This window comes from Echinops telfairi, unplaced genomic scaffold (genome assembly GCF_000313985.2).
Source record: "Echinops telfairi isolate 266 unplaced genomic scaffold, ASM31398v2 ScPeMD7_3533;HRSCAF=4204_0, whole genome shotgun sequence".
NCBI classification, from domain to species: Eukaryota; Metazoa; Chordata; class Mammalia; order Afrosoricida; family Tenrecidae; genus Echinops; species Echinops telfairi.
Genome location: NW_022107431.1, coordinates 37,999,352 through 38,017,197, shown reverse-complemented (window position 1 = coordinate 38,017,197; position 17,846 = coordinate 37,999,352). Strand labels below are relative to the sequence as shown.

At 41.4% G+C, this 17,846-nt stretch overlaps 1 protein-coding gene across 4 annotated transcripts in view; it reads right to left on the bottom strand.

Moving 5' to 3' along the window:
• VNN1 (vanin 1) overlaps positions 1-17,646 on the bottom strand; it is a 24,098-nt gene extending 6,452 nt beyond the window's left edge. For 2 of the 4 annotated variants that reach the window (XM_045294571.1, XM_013004461.2), the window contains exons 1-6: positions 16,980-17,065; positions 12,244-12,398; positions 11,568-11,815; positions 6,733-6,866; positions 1,672-1,864; positions 529-820 (exon numbers count right to left, since the gene is read on the bottom strand). In XM_045294571.1, the coding sequence (XP_045150506.1) occupies positions 529-820; positions 1,672-1,864; positions 6,733-6,866; positions 11,568-11,780 (832 nt within the window). In that variant the 5' untranslated portion in view covers positions 11,781-11,815; positions 12,244-12,398; positions 16,980-17,065. Of the gene's footprint in view, positions 1-528; positions 821-1,671; positions 1,865-6,732; positions 6,867-11,567; positions 11,816-12,243; positions 12,399-13,182; positions 13,206-16,979; positions 17,066-17,540 lie in introns of those variants that run through there. The other 2 variants (XM_045294572.1, XM_045294573.1) reach the window with 2 other exon arrangements.
• Between the last annotated feature and the right edge of the window lie 200 nt (positions 17,647-17,846).

The following is a 17,846-nucleotide window of genomic DNA, read 5'->3' as shown; positions in this document are numbered from 1 at the left end:
AGCAGAACACTGGGTGAAGGGGGACGTTGGACAGTGTAAGATATGACAAAATAATAATAATTTATAAATTATCAAGGATTCATAAGGGAGGGGGTTGGGGAAGGAGAGAAAAAAATGAGGAAAGCAAATGTGTTGAGAATGATGATGGCAACAAATGTACAAATATGCTTCACATAATGGATGGATGTATGGATTGTGAAAGAGTTGTATGAGCCCCCAGTATTTTTACAATTATTTTTAAATTATTAAAAAAAATTTAAAAATAAAAGAAGAAAGAGTTCCAAGTAATAAATGGTTCAAATTTGGAAATAAGGACAGATAGTGTACATCCAAGTTGAATTAAAAAAATAAGTAAATTCCTAAACTTACAAAAAAATAACTTGATGATATTTGTTCCATAGTATGCTGCCAGACAGATGTTCAACAATGAGGAGTTGGAAAACATGTATGAAAGGAACATGTTAAATATAGGATACTGTTTGTTTTCTTTATTAAAATATAACCAAAATTTCAAAACTCACAAATTACCTGTCATCTTCATCAGGGGGTTATGCAAATTAGCTGCAAGAAAATTGACACCCATGCCCATAGCCCAAGCTGAGTGGAATTCCACAGCTGATAAATGTGGCAAAACATTCATCCAAGCCGTCGGGAACAGTATGGTGTCCACATGGAAATCTTTCACCAGGGTAACAGCAGGATCACGGAAAAGTATATCAAAGCATGTGAAAATGCCCAGCCTCCCAAACTTGGTATCAAAAGTCACTACTTCAGGCCTCTTCGGTGAATTGAATTGAATTTCACTCATGAAAAGGTTTTGCTGTGATAAACAGAAGAGGAAGGGAGAAAAAAAAAGGAAAATTAAAGGAAAGTCTTTCAGGACTTGTCCCTAAAATCACTGAATATAAACTAATGCAAGCTCACATCTCTTAGTTGGCCAATTTTCTCTTGGCCACCACCTGCCAAGGGAAAGAGCAGTATAATAGAGAATCAGAGGCAACTCATGCTAGAAGGGGTCTTGGATTCAGCCTCCACATTCAGTAGGTAATAAATACATGGAAAACACTTAGCTCCAAAGGCCTTCTTGAATCTTACTAGAAGCAAAACAGATCATTTCTATTTGCCAAAAATACTTTCTTTGCTCCTTTCTTCTGGATACCAACTCCATCTGGTAAAGAACTTTTCATTCTTGCCTTGACCATCTCCAAGACGTATTTTTACAAGGACAGAACACAAAAGGCGATCTCACTTTCAATGCAGATAGCTTCTGGGTCTCTCTCACTCCCACCCGACTTTAAACAGGAAACTTCTCGAGGATCTTTACAAGAGCTTAAGTGATCGAATCATTACTTTCTATACTTACTTTGTCTCTATTCTGCTTCTAAAATAAGCTTATTATTATCATTATAGTAGCTCTAGTGGTGCAGTGGTTACACGTTGGATTGCAATCCACATGGGCGGCAGTTGGGAACTTTCAGCATCTCCTCAAGGGAAGGGTGGGACTTTCTATTCCCATAAAGTTATATTCTCAGAAACCCAGAGGGGGTGGGGGGCCCGCTATGAGTCGGCCTTGACTCCATGGCAGTGGGACTTGAACCGATTACAATAATGATACTCTTTCTACTAGCTCATTTTATTGTGTAAATTGAATGATTTGAAAATTGATTCTACCTTATGATAACGTGCCACCAATTTTCCTTCAGAATCATACACCACATTGGTGTTGTACTGGTAGCGGCCATCAGGGGGGCACTGGGGGTCACTGGTATTGCATGGCTTCTTGTCCCCAATATTTGCTACAACATAGATAGAGTTGTCCTTGGCCAAGCAGCTGAGTCTGTTTTGCACTGGGGTACGGTCAAACCTAGCAAGAGTTCATTGGACATGGAAAAAGCAAAGATAAAGCTTACCTTTTAAAAATAGTTTTATTAGCCTATACTTGACATATCATACAATTTAGTTGTTCAATCATATTAAGAAGAGTTATGCCATCAATACCACAATCAACTTCAGAATGTCTTCTTCTTGTACTCGTCATTGTTAACTTCCCATTTCACCAGGTGCTCCCCTGCCATGCCCCTCGGCAACTATCAATCCAGTTACTATCTCTGTAGAGCTACTAATCTTGGATTTCTAATTCAGAAAATCATACAAAACACAAACGAAGCAAACAAGCAGAAACAACAACAACGCTAGACAAAAAAACAGAGAAAAACCTTAATCAAAAAGTAAGCAGAAAATATTAAAATCTAAAACAACTTTAAACTGGGTCAAAAGGCATATCAAATAAGAAGGTATTACATTTTAAGCCAACTACATCTGCCATAATTGACTTTACAATGCTGACTGGCAGCAAGGCTGTTCAGATGCCTTGACTACGGTCAGAGGGTATTCACTGGAGGTTTAATCCACTTGTGGACACTGCAAGTGGATTTGGGGTCCCACTGTCAGCATAGCCTTCTGAAAACCAGGTGTAAACAGAATTTGGGTTTTATTATTTAAAATCCCTGGATCATGCAGGCTGGTGTGCTTCTTCCATGTGGACTTAGTTGATGCCTCATGTAACTCAACTTTCAATGAAATGCATGATAGTTGCCTAATTATATTATTATTAATATTCACAATATAACCTCTAAATGACTATAGGTAGAAAAAAGATTAAGGCAAGAAGAGAAGTCAGAAGAAAACATATTTGTGGGAATTTGGCTTACAAATATATCTAGATAGATAGATAGATAGATAGATAGATAGATAGATAGATAGATAGATAGACACACACACAAAATATTCCAGGCTAAGACTGTGGGATATAAAAATACTTCCCCAGCTTTGTCTCCCCTAATGATATGCCAAACATTAGAGGCTGTTTGCCAGCACATGGTGGGAGGTCAGATGCTTAGAGATATCCTCCCTGAAGGCATCTGGTCCACTGTAGGTGGGGCTCACACCCTACTGATACGTATAATAATTGTTTCCATGGAGAGCCAAATAACAGGTCAAACCTACTCAGTGACATCCAAAGTTAGGCTGCCATTCTAAATCTAGGACCTGCCCATCTTGTCAAATGTATACCCTAACCCCTCCCCTTCCTATTGCGTGTATACCCCTAGATTGTCCCCCTCACATTACTGTATTACCTATAGTACAACCCCTTCCTGTGATGTATGTCTTTACCTGTAATTAGGAGGCTCGCACACCCCCAAAATGTATATAAGCCTTGGTTGGCAATAAAGAGCTCTCTCTTCCCTGGTTCCTGATCCCTCTCCCCCCGAGTGCTCTCTCCCTCCCCTCTCTCCCAGTCCTCTCTCCCCTCATCCTCACTCCCAGTCCTCTCTCCCCTTGTTCTCCTTCCCCTCCCTCTATCTCCTGCCCCATACCACCAAGAGGAGCTGAGGTGAGCATGCTACTATGAAATGTGTCTGACTCGATTATTTCAATCTCTCTTCTATCTCTCATATTCTCTATGACTTTACTATAATCTTTGCTTATTACTGCTGTGCAATTGTGCCTACTGGCTCTGCGATGATTTGTTAGGGGCTGGCTACCTTGATATAAGACATGACCAAGCCCGATTTTTTTGTTTTGTTTTGTTTCCCCTCATTCATAGCATTTATTATAATCTATCATTCCGCTTTCATGTATAAATATGTGTTCATCTTAAAATGGCTCTCATATTCAATAGGCATCATGGGACAAGCACCTACCTCCCCTGCTCACTGAACCGAACACAATGCTTGGCAGAAAAGAAGAATTCAAGTGTGTTTGAAAGAATGAATCAAAACACTGTGGTTTTGTTCATAGAACTAGTCTATCTGGTCAGAGCAGAAGCGCACTTTACAGGAAACATATAAAGGGGGAAATTTAAAAGATCTTGTCAATGTCACAACATAAGGATGTTTCCACAAGAAACTAAGAAAACTGTTCCAAACTTAATAGACAAAGAAGTTTCATTGAAATTCCATTTGAGGACAGATGCAAGGACATTGGAATTTCCTTTTATGAAAATTAGTCATGGAGTGCAAAAGGAACTAGCCTGGTGAGTGAGAGGAGGAGTGGAAACTCTCAGAAGTAACAGCGATAGTCCAGGTAGGTGGAGGCCCAGACAAGGGTAGTGCTCACAGGCATGGGAAGATGGAAATACTGGAGCACGTGTGAATGCTTAATTCCTTTATTCTTCATCATAGTTACCAGGACTGTGTATTATCCCAGGAAAACAATTAAATTGCATATTAGAAAAATGCATCCCCTGCCACATGTATCCCCTAGTGCAACAGCTCTCAACCTGTGGGTTGCAACCCCTTTGAGGGTTGAACGACCCTCTCAATAGGAGTTGCTTAAGACCATCAGAAAACACATGTTTCTGACTGTCTTAGGAACCAAGACACCGCTCCTCTATCAGTCTCCAGGCGGGTCCACCCACATGCAGATATGTCCACAGATGAGTTTCAGTTCCCAGAGTGAAGACTGTTACCCATGCTACATCAAGAAATAGCTAGGGAAATTAACAGAGGTGTTCACTTATGTAAATACATTAATCCATAACAATAGTGGTATTGGCCTATGTTCGTATATTTATAAAGCCATACACTGAAGCTGCAGATGAGCCTTGGGCCACGGCTCATACTTTCCCTCAATATAGAAAACTTTGTTGTAGCACATTGACATTCTGTGACACACACACACACACACACACACACACACACACACACACTATACTCTGAAGACAAGATGGGTGCATAAGCAGATGTGGTGAAGAAAGAGGATGGCGCCCGGCTATTAAAAGATATAGTATCTGGGATCTTAAAGGCTTGAAGTTAAAGCGATCATCTACACAGAGGTGTACTCGTGAAGTGTCATCAAGACTGGGCTACAGGCATCAGAAAACTCAAAACAAACAGTAAACAAACAAATAAAAATGCATTGGTGAGAATGGAGGGGGGTTGGAGCAGAGACCCGAAACCCATCTGTGGAATGGAACATCCCCCCACAGAGGGGTCGCAAGGAGAGGTTGAGTCAATCAGGGTGCACTAAAGCACTAATGGGTCATGCACTATACATCTGATCCCTTGAGGCCTCCTCATCCCCCTGCTATCATGACCCAGTGCCACCTCCCATTCTAGACTACACAGGAGCATGTACATAGGTATAGACAAGAGATAAAACTCACAACACATGGAACCCAGGAACAGGAATGGGCATAGAGATAACAATAGGGAATGGGGATGGGGGGGAGGTGGGGAGGGAGGGGACACTAATCACAATGAATGGCACATAACCACACACCCCCATCCAGAGGGAAGAACAACAGAAATCAGAGGAGAAGGGAGACAGCAGTTGGTGGGAGATTTGAAAATAATTAACAATCTACAATCTATCAAGGGGCCATGAGGGTTGGGGGCGCAGAAAGGGAAAAAAAAAGTAGCTGATCCCAAGGGCTCAATGGAAAGTAAATGTCCAGAAAAGAACGATGGAATATATGTATGTCCGAATATGTCAGATACAATTAATATATGGATTGTAACAAGAGTTGTAAGAGCCCCCCAAAAAAGATTATTTATTTGTAATTAGAAATAAATATTTCACAATATATAATTACATATTTTTGTGATTAATCACTATGCTTTTATTATGTTCAATTTGTAACAATGAAAATACATCCTGCATATTAGATATTTACATGACAATTCAAAACAGTAGTGAAGTAGCAACAAAAATAATTTTATGGTTGGGGGTCACCACAACATGAGGAACTATATTAAAGGGCCACAGCATTAGGAAGGTTGAGAACCACTACTAGTGACACAACCTTGACACAATAAATGGTTATTAAATAACCGAAAAGGCCAAACAAGTTAATATCAGCGAATGGGAATGTAGTAGGCAAAGAATAGTGGACAATTCCCTGGGTATCAATGATAGCAACCACATCTTAGACAACTTTGTACAACTTACAGAAGCAAAGCCATAGTAATTGCCTATGAAACAGATCCTTAGAGAAGAGCAGACTCTTGGGCACCATATCTAGAAAAGTATCGTTTTTATGCATTTATACTAAAGAACCACCATGTGATATACCCCTCTTTGTTTGCATGAACTAATAACTGAAATTCACAGACAAATAAAATACAAGGACCTACTTGAAGAGGTACGTCACGTGTTGGATTTCTGAAACAGTCCTGATTACAAACATATTTTTCCTACTATTGTATTCATCATGAAAGTGGACTGTGAGAAGTAATACATTTTTATTTGAATGACATTTCTTAGACCCAGAAAAGGCCCTTAAATCTTTTGTCGGGCCACAAATTGTAATTCAGGATTTAAAAAATTCCATTTGCTTATGTGAGCCTAAAATTAGTTCATCCCTTAATCCATGTTTGCTGGATCTTTAATGAGTACAGAGCTCTGTCCTAGGACAACTAAGAACAGAAGGAAGGAGGAAAATGCATTTGCTAAAGCAGACGGGGTTTCTGAAACTGTAAATCTGTATGAGAGTACAAAGCTTCATCTGTCCCTAACGAGTATGGTGTATTTAAATCACTAACCTTGCAATTAACAGCTCAATGCCTAATACCAGGTGTTCCCTGGGTTCCTTTAATGTATCCATACAATAACGGAAAATAATGAAAACTACCATGAAATTTGGAAATAACAATCTATCTTATTCAATGATGATCAGTAATATTTCCTAGGCAAAGTAAGTTCATACTCAGGATGGATCTGTTTCTTTACCTGTGGGGGTCATTACAAGGAATCCAGTTCACTTGAGGGTCTGGGATATCTTCCAAGTATGGGTAGACAGCTTCCCTTGCTGTGAACCTCCAGCCATAAATCCCATCTTCTGGAGTCACAATAATATGTGCACCCTGTAAAAATAAAGCTTAATTAATACATTTTGCAAGTAAGCAAGCAATCAGAGAGGGCCCGGGGCACATTTCTGCCACTATCATTCTTTGAAGAACTACCGTTTGTCATTGACTGCTGTTCATGGGGACTCCATTTGTGCCAGCAGCATGCTGGTCCACAGCCTTTTTGATGGGTGAATTTTTTGGAAGTAGATTGCCAGGCCTTTCTTCCTAGGTGCCTCAGGGTCAACCTGAAACACCAACTTTTCAGTTAGTAGGTCTCCCTAACCATTTGTGTCACCCAGGAATCCCCTTTCAGAAGTAGCTCAGCCCGTCTGCATCTTAGTCATTCTTTAAAACTACCTTCAAGAAAAAAGATATTTTTCTGAGTCTGTCTGCCCTGCTTCTCCTTACACACCATCACTCAGGTTTGTTTTCTTTCTGTTATATTTCTTTGCTTCTTTTATTTTTAAACTTTATACTCACTCCTCACTTATCAATATAGTTGGGTTCCAAAATCCAAGCCATTATGTGAAAATTGATTTTATGTGAAAGTAGAGAATGATCATGTCAGATCACAAAATTGGAGCATGACTACAGTTGGGAATTTCACAAAGTTTGTGAAAAAATGGAATCAAAAGATAATGAAGTTTTTCCATGAAATTTTTGAAGCTCTCTCATATCCTAACTACCAAACTACTGAGAATCATGGCATAGCGAGTTGAAACCATCACAGCCAGTGAAATTTTCTGTTCGGCTCTTTACCGTCACCATTTCTTTCCTTTGCTTTAGCTATGCTGTGAGTAAGAGAAAGTTCCATCGTCTGTTCTGACACCACTTGGATCTTTGCTTTCTTTCCTGCCTCTGGAACGACCTTTTGCATTCTTTGTTTAGGATATTCTTGATGCCCTCCCACAGCGCATCAGATCTTCCATCATCAGTGTTTCATTCACCAAATCTGTTCTTGAGATGGTCTCAGAATCAGGTGGGATAGACTCAAGGTCATATTTTGGCTCTAATGGACTTGATTTCATTTTCTTCAGCTTCAACCTGAACTTACATATGAGCAATGGATGGTCTGATCCACAGTCAAATGCTTAATTGATTTTAGCTGCTAATATAATAATAATATAATAATAATAATCTCTTCCCAAGAGATGGTTTCAATTTGATTTCTGTGTATTCTATATGGAGAAGTCCATGTGTCTAGTTTCCTTTTGTGTTACTGAACAAAGTCATTGGTGGTGAAGTCATCGCTGGTCTTGCAAAAGTCTATCATACGATGTCCATCTTGTTTCTATCATGAAGGTCATATTTTTCAAGGACTGCTCTTTCCTCTCTGTTACTAACTTCTGCCGTCCAATTACCAATACTTGATTGCAAATTTGGTCAATTTCAGACTGCATAACATTGGTAGAATTCTTCAATTCTTCATCACTAGTGTTAAAGGTTGGGGCATATATTTGAATAATGATTGTATTAAGTGGATTTCCTTATGTTTGCATAGACATTATCTTATCACAGAAAGCATTGTTCTTCAAAATGTTGTTGTCAGGTGCCATTGAGGCATTTCCCACTCATCCAGAGTGGGGCACTGCCAGGTCCTGTGTCATCTTCACAATTATTTTATGTGTGAGACCATTGGTGCAGCCACTGTCAACCAATCAAGGGCCTTCCTCAATTATGTTGCCTCTCTACTTTTCCAAACACGATGTCCTTCTCCAGGGACTGGTCTCTCCTGGTAACATGCTCAAAGTACATGGGATAAAGTCTTCTCAAACTTGCTTCTGTGGGGCATTCTAGCTGTACTTCTTCTAAGACAAATTTGCTTGTCTTTTTGGCAGTGCATGATACTGTCAATAAACAGTTGAAATGCATCAATTCTTCTTCCATCTTCCTTATTCAATGTCCCAATTCCACTTGCGTGGGAAGTAATTGAAAATTCCATGGTTGGGTCAGGCATACCTTAGCCTTCAAAGTAGCTGCATCCTTGCTTTTCAACACGTTAAAAAAGTGTCTCTATCATTTTACCTATCCTGGATTTCAGATATAGAAAAACGTACCCCCACCCTCAAAAAACAAAAAATACCACTGAACTCTGTATGAGAGCAGGACTATTCACATCCTTAGTGTAAGGCTGCAAATCTTGATCTTCATCTGGAAGTGTTCCAGTTCCTCCTCACTTTCAGCAAGAATGGTGGTGTCATTTGCATAATGCAGATTGTTAATAAGCCTGCCTTCAGTCCTGATCTAGCATTCTTCTTCATATAAGCTAGCTTTTCTGATGATTTGCTCAGCTAAAAGATTGAAGTATGGTGAGAAGTCAAAACCTTGGCACACATAATTCCTGATTTGAAACCACACAGTATGCTCTCATTCTGTTGGCCCAATTGCCTCTTGCTTCACGTACAGGTTCCCCAGGAGCACATTGAAGTGTTCTGGAATTCCTATTCTTCTCGAGGCTACCCAGAGTGTGGGGTGGTCCACAGAGTGGAATGCCTTTGCATAGTCAATGAAACACAGGTAAACATATGTCCAGTATTCTCTGCTTTCAGCCAAGATCCATCTGACATCGGCAATGATATCCCCATTTCTCATTCTCTTCTGAATCTGACTTAAACTCATTATCAATCTGGACATGTCCTTTTGGTGATACGTGCAATGCCTTTCCTCTTGCTGGTGTCACTCCGGGCATAGTAAGCCATATGCTTTTCTGCTTCCAAATGGCCAGTACCAGTTAATTTCAGGCTATGAATGCCTAGAATATGGATCTTGAAGTGTTCCATTTTGTTTATACTGACTTCCAACTTTGCTAGATCCATACTGTATACATTCCACATTCCAAATATTGATGTGGACAGCTATTTTTTTTACCCATTTTGAGTCATAACCCACCATTCTGTCTACCTCATTAGGGTTGATTACTTCGGGAAGGCGACTCTTCCCCTCTCACATTTTGAGTGCCTTCCGGTCTGAGAGGCTTACATTCTTGCGCTGTTTCTGACAGTGTTCAGCTTCTGTTCACCAGGTTTCCAGTAACGGAAAATATTTCAATGGAATCCATAGGGTTTTCAGTGGCTAATTCCTCGAAGTGGGCAGCCTATTCCTTCTTTGTGGTCTTTTCTTAGTCTGGACGCTCTGTAGACCCCTTCTTCACTTGGGCTGATTCTGCTAGTATCTGAAATACCAGTGGCACAGTTTTCAGCACCACAGCAACACACAAGCAACCAAAGTGCAACAAACTGACAGACAAGTCCTAACTCATAGTAATCTTCAGAACCAAATCCCTTGTCCCTAAACCGCACCCTTGCTCTATCTCACTGACTGCCATGGAGTTGGTACCAATTCATTGAGACTCCCTAGGAGAGGAACTTGTCCCTTTGGGTTTTGAGAGCTTAAAGTTTCATGGGAGCCGAATATCCCAGGCCTCTCCTTTACAGTGGCTAATGGGTTAGAATCCCTGGTCTTATTGTCAGCAGCTCAGTGCATAGCCCTCTGTGCAAAAATTACTCCTCTTAATAACCAAACTACCTGCTCTCAATTCAATTCAGACTCATAGCTACCACATAGGACAAAGTAGAACTGCCTAACTCATATCCCACTGCACCAGCAGGATTCTTCCCATACTTCTAGGGAATGTCTTTGCTCTAATAATTTCGGGAAGAAAGTAGAGCTCAATGGTGCCCAGCTATCAAAAGAGATAGCATCTGGGGACTTAAAGGCTTGAAGGTGAATGAGTGACCATCTAGCTAAAAATCAACAAAGCCCTCATGAAAAAAGCGCACCAGCCTGTGTGATCATGAGATGTTGATGGCATCAGTTATCAGGCATCAAAGACCCAGAACAAAAAATCATATCAATGTGAATGAGGGGGAGTACGGAGTGGAGACCCAAAGCCCACCTGTAGACAATTGGACATCCCCTTCCAGAAGGGTCACTGGGAAGAGATGAGCCAGTCAGGGTGCAGCTTAGAACCGATGAAACATACAACTTTCCGCTCTTTGGTGCTTCCTTCCCCCCACTATCATGATCCCAATTCTACCTTACAAATATGGCTAGACCAGAGGATGTACACTGGTACAGATTAGAGCTTGCAACATTGGGTTTCCAAGTCACATAAATCCCCCAGGACCAATAATGAGAGTAGTGATACCAGGAGGGTAAGGGGAAGTTGGAGGAGAAAGGGGGAACTGATTACAAGGATCTACATGTAACCCCCTCCCATGGGGATGGAGAACATAAACGTGTGTGAAAGGGAGACATCAGTCAGGGTAAGATGTGAAAAAAACAATAATAATTTATAAATTACCAAGTGTTCATGAGGGAGGGAGGGTGGGGGAGGGAAGGAAAAATAAATGAGAAGCCGATACTAAAGGCTCAAGTATGAAGAAAATGTTTTGAAAATGATGACGGCAACATATGTACAAATGTGCTTGGCACAATGGATGTATGTATGGATTGTGCTAAGAGCTGTATGAGCCCCCAATAAAATGATTTAAAAAAAAAAGAAACTAGAGCTCATAACAGTCTACCTTACACATATGAGGGAGTCTTCAAAATCTGGTGGGAAAAATTCCATTATATTTTAATTTCTTCTTTCCACAAATTTTTTGAAGTCCCCACATATGTAATCCCAAAAGATAATAGACTCTGACAATGACCTTGTTCCTAAAACCGCGCCCTCGATCCTATAAAGAATCCAGCATACTCAAGACATAGTACCTGCTTTGCCGCAGAGGAGATGGCTCTCTCCAAAAGATCCAGATTTTGATTCATTAATGCCAATGCCTTTTCATGGGTCACTGGAGTTAGGCTGATGTTAGGCATTACCACTGCATGCTCATAAACAGCCGCAATAAAAGTATCCATGGTGCTGACTTTTACGATGCAGAGAACCGAAATTGCTGCGTAAGCCAGCAACGGAGCAGCAATCATGCTGAAGCCCGAGGATGATGAAAAACCAGAGCCTCCTGACATTTATAGAGAGAAGATACAATCAATCACATGATTCCCAGATTTCAGAATTTGAAAAACAAATTACGTAAGCCAATTTTAAGAAAACCTATGATCTCATAGCAGTCTTAGACAAAGTATGACTCTTTCTTATTGCAAGATCTACTTCCAAAAATCTACTCTTGTAGTCATTTCCTGATTTTTTGTAAAGTTGCGTCTACTTGCTCTTGATTTAGTCTGAACCTTATTCCATCTTTCTCTCAGACTGTTAAGCAAAACAGAACAAAACTCACCGCTACCTTGTCAATGCTAACGTATACCAACCCTGTCGGGCAGGGTAGAACTTCCCCTTTGAATTCTCAAGATTTTCCATCTTTGCAGACATAGACAAGCCTCATCTTTCTCCCAGGGAACAGTTGGGAGGAGAGGGGGTCAACCCACTGACCTTGTGGTTAGCAGCTCCCTGTGCTGGAGTATCTTGTTTCTTCATGTGAAGTACACAGTGCAGCCTGTTGTCTCTCAGCAGCACGGTGGTGTCATGAAACGTGCATTGATGGATTATCTTTGTTGGTGTGCTCTCAGACACTCGTCCTCTGTCTCCTGGTGGGTGTGATAGAGAATGTAAGTGCACGCACAATATGTTCTCTCATTTGCTGTTCATGTAACAAGTGAGGGTGAGACTGGCAAGTGTTGGCGGCTGTCTAGTCATGCCCAAGTAATACAGGAGTGGATAATTGCCCTCGCCCAATAGGTGGGATTATCGAAGGTATGGGTGTGGACACTGATGAGCAGCAGCACAAATGAAGAATTTACTAACTAAAAAGGAAATAAATAAATCAAAACAACGTAAGTGAAAAAGAAAAAAATTACAATAAGAAAAACTGTAGATGCCCACTGAGGAGTGGGAAAAGGACCTGGACAGAAGTTTCACAGGGGGAGAAAGAGTAGTAAATAATAGCTAAAAGAAAATGTAAAAGAGAAGGAAGAAGGGAAAAACCAGAAACGTAGAAGTAAAGCGGGAAGCAGAGAAAAAAGGACAGAAAGCAAGGAAAGGGGGAGAAAAGAAAGAAAAACCGGGGTAGGGAAGCCCCAAAGAGGAGACAGCTGTAGGTGGGATGAAAAATACTTCAAGGGACATAATTGTTATATAATAATTGCCAAAAATGAGCTGTAGAAAACATTTTAAAGTGGAATAAATACCAATGGGAAAACAAGTCAAGACAGGGGAAGGGAGCAAACCTGTATGGGGGCCCACAAACGTATGCTTGTTGGTAGGCAAGGAGGGAGGACCAACCTCCAGCTAGGGGGAGAATTACTGAAAATGCTTTAGGAGACCTTAGGCGGGAGTGTGCCTGATGGTATGCACCAAATGGGCCACAATGACCTGGACTTCTGGAGGCATTCTGGAGACCAAGACCGGGTGTCATGGAAACCTGGGACGTTGAATCCTGGATCTTCAAGGTGTACAGCATGCTCCAGAGGCAGCATCAATGAGATCTAAGGTGGAAACTCTATGGGGTGAACCAGACTCTACCTCAGACACACTTGTAACCTGAGGACTTAAGTTGGAAAAGACATGGCTGAGAAAGCGGAAGAGAGCTGTGCCAAGACCAGTGTAATGTTGGTAGGCAGGCAAGCATGATCTTGCTACTTCAATGACTGATATGCTTTATTGTTCCGGCAAACCTGCGACGGACATGCTCAGTCATTATTATTGTAAATTTCCCTACCAAGTAATCCCCATTGGTTATGTAAATAGCATCCAATCATGAAAGGATTGGTTTTGTAAAAGTGATTAATTCAGGTACTGTAATAGCCTACATTGGTCCAATATCCTTGTCTCAACTGATCTTTAAAAATTTAGTACCAGTGGCTAATCAAAGACAATATCAACAATCGATAAGACTTCCTATTGTAAATTAACAGGGCAGTTTTGAAAGGGAGCTGTGGCAGTTACATAATCAACTGTCAACTTGAGGAAGGGGTGGAGTCTAACCTGTCAACCAGGTCACAGTTTGATGACCTCATTTGGAGGTGCGACAGAGATAAATAGCTCACTGGAGGCCAGACACACTCTCCCTGTAAGACATTCATGTTGACAAGCCATATGGAACTACGCTGATGGAGCCAGAGCCATGGAGCTGGAGTAGCCACATGGAGACCCATGCCACCACTGAGATGCTTACAACACCACTGGATCCACAATACTTCCCACCCATTGGCCTATGATCTTCCTGAATTTGGCATCATTGTATGTGTTGTGTGAGTCTGAAGAGGAATCTATAGATTGGTGTTGGACATAATGGTGGACTTACGGACTTGGGCTGGACTTGGATGCTTTCTCAATATACAACTTCTCTTTTATATAAAGCTCTTTCTTATACACATAAAAGTTTCTATGAATTTGTTTCTCTAGTCTACCCAGACTAACACAGGAGCCAAAGGCGGAAAACAAACAAATGAACAAAACATAGATTCCTAAATGGGTTTGGGGCTTACACTAAATCCTAGCTCTAATTTAAGACCAATTGTTCTTACATCGTTGCCCTGCTTGATACTTGTCCTCAGGAAGGGAACACAGAAGATACAGGTGCTATAGAAAAATGTGGCAAGGAAATTAGATCTGATAAAGTAGCATCTGGGGTCTTAAAGGCTTGTCTCCAAACCAGCAGCCCTATAAGTGAGATGTCAACTAAGTCCACATGGAAGAAGCACACCCTCATTAGTCACTGAATGACTGTAACTCATATAATCCGAGTCAAAGGAGGGATTAGTATCTAATCCTAAATTGTGAGAATCCGGTTTTCAGAAGGTCATGGATGACAACAGGAGCCCAAGATACCTTTATGGGAACTACATAGGAAAGAAGTCCCCGGTGATCTCCTTCTATCCATGATTGAGGCATGGGAGGAAAGTGGGTACTAAATGGAGTGCATTGTAAAGATGAGTACATAAGATTAAAGGGTAAACCTGACTTGAACCGTTAAAATGTTATCAGTTGATCCCCCTCTGATGCACGCTGGACCTGAACTGATTTTCACCATTTTCTGTAATTTTTGTTTGTTCATATTAGGGTTTGTCTCAGAGGTGCTCTGTCATTGGGGCTCACCCTCTTGAAGTTGTGTTATATGTCTTTCTGTCTCTTGGTATATGAAACCCAGGACTGATGAACCCATAGAAAGACAACAAGTAGAATAAGGTGTTTTTTCTGTTTGTTAGTTGGTTGTGTTAGGGGGGCGGTGTACAGTGTGGTGGTAGTGGTGGGGTAAAACGGTGATGATGTCAAGGAGTCCAGAAGGAAAAGAATGTTTGGAAACTGATTGGGAAACAAGTGTACAATACTGCTTGACGTGATTGAACTATAGACTGATATGATATACGTATTAATTCCCAATTAATAATAAATTTAAATAAATATTTTTAAAATTAAGAACACAGAAAAAAAAGAAGCTTAAAAAGCACTTTAAAACATTAAATAACAGCCACCCAAGTTTCTACTATATGCAGTGCAATGTCCTAGGTGTTGAAATGAAAAATAAAACCCTGTTCGTACAGCCAAGGAACATGCATTTTTGTCAGGAGTCACACAAATGTAAATAAGAGAAAACATACATTAACTGAGAAGTTTATTGTGTATGGTAAGCATCTAAAATCTGGTGCCAAACAGCCTTTGATAAAAATCTAGGTTCTCCCAGTTATTAGCTATAAAACCTTAGAAATGTTTCTTAACCACTCTGAACCTCAGTTTCCTCATCTGTAAAATGAGAATCCAAAGGAAAGTTTGCTTATAAATTCCTATGGTGTTTCAATGAAACTGAGGGCAGACCGTTGGCACTTTCCTTGAGCGTGGTCTTCCCTGCCTGAGACCATGAAGGCCCAGCTCGAGACTGCACTTCCCAGTCTCCTTTGTTGATGGGAAGGACCACGTTACAGAATGTGAGCAGCTTCTGCATTATTCACTGGGAATGGCATTGGAGTCCTGCTCTTTCTCTTTTCTCCCTTTCTTGAGAACAGGAGCATGGACATGGCTGCACCTCAGCTTTGACCTTGCAGACCTACCTGGACCATACCTTCGAGTCTGGTTCAGCCAGTGAGTGAAAGGAACTCAGGACCTTAATGACTGCATTATGCCACCCCTACCTGTCCAAGCCATTGTCTTTTCCATTGCCTCATATGCTTGTGAAAGTTGGACACTGAACACGGAAGACTGGAGAAGAATCGATGCACTTGAATTGTGGTGCTGGTGAAGAATATTAAGAACACCATGAACTTCTAAAAGGACAAACAGATCTGTCATAGGAGAAGTATGGCCATAGTGCTCCTTAGAGGCAAGGATAGCAAGATTTCATCTTACGAACTTTGGAAATTTTGTTAGGAAAGACCAGTCCCTGGAGAAGGGCATCATGCTTGGTAAACTAGAGGGGCCACAAAAAAGAGGAAGCCCTTCAAGGAGGTGGATTGACACTGTAGCTGCAATGATGAGCTCCAACATGGAAGCAAGACAGTATTTCGTTCTGTGGTGCATAGGGTCACTAAGGGTTGGGACTGACTGAATGGCACCTAACAACAACAACAACAACAACAACAACGTTCCATGTGGGCTTCTCACTTCAGGACAGTTAATAAGCAGAGAAATAAGCTCATCTTCAAGCCACTTTATTCTAGGCCTTTTTGCTGTAACCATTTAGCTTTTCCCCACATTGTAAACAAAGACCTGTGAGTGATCAATACACAGTAACAGTCAATAACATTTGCTGTTAATGTCACTGGAAGTGGGAAGGTAAAATCATGAGTTCCGGGAAGAAAGACAGCATGGAGACGATCTACCTTAAACAAGATTTGAAGGAAGAGAAGAATGTTGACAAGTCCGAGGCAAAAGATCATCTCATGCGTTGGGGATAGAGGGGCAGGTAGGAAATGAGCAGGGGCCACAAAGTGCAACATATCAAGGCGAATTAAACCAATATGTTTGGAATGAGGAATCAGCATTGAAGCTTAATGAGAAAGAAAATAAGGACGTTGGGACTAAGATAAGTCCACTCTTCAACCAAGGAACGTTTTTGAGCAAGGTTATGAAATGAGTCAGATTGTCAAATACATATTCTGACTCTTATTACACTGGAGGATTAAATTCCCAGCATTTCTCTTAGCCTTAGCATTACCAACTGAAAGAAAGCTTACCGTACGTACAGCAGCATACCGTCAGCTGGACTAGAACGCAAACAGCCTGTACTCCCTTTGATAAGCAAATCAGAGTCTGCCAAAGGTCACCAAAGAGAGTCTGTTTGTACAGAGCCGAGAGCCTGGGGGAATTTTATCCAGTGACTACATTGACCCTGGGCGGACACCTGAACTAGTATCTCCAGACTCCTACAACCAGCGCTGAGTGGCTGGAGATGACCTCCTGGGAGGGAAAATGGGACGTCCCACTAGGCCCAGGAAAAAGGGACCCAGAGGAGAGACGTGAGCCACAGTTGTCTGGAACTTGCTGAGTCGGAGTGGACGCTATGGCAGTGAGAGGAGAGAATGAGGACTGAGGTGGGCAGTACAGCTTTTCACACTTCTCTCTGTCTCCAACAGCTAGCACTGTAAGGCAGGGTGACTCCATGACAGGCGGAGCCTTTTAAAGAGGCCGAAGGTTCTTTTTTTTTCTCTTTTCCTCCAGCTTTAAGTTTCGTTTCTCTAACAGCCTTGAGTTTCACTCCCCTAACAAAGCCACCCTCTCCCGCGAAATGAACATACCTGCCAAGGCCCAGTGATCACAATGGTGCTGACCACTCCTGGAAAAGTTCTGAGTGAACACAATTGGAATGTTCCGAGAGTGGAGCCAGTCAACCAACAAGACTTGCACAACCGATTACCTCCAGATGAAGTCATGGAAGAACTATGGGAGAGGGAGGGGGAGATAGTCTCACCCAGGAGGGATAGTGTCACCCAGTTTATGTAACCTGTAGAGAGTAGAAAAGCTTGGCTTGTGCCCCAGGCCGGGGTCCTTGTCTTTGGTGACCACTGCGTTGGTGCCTTAGCACTTGGGCCCTAGCTCGAGCT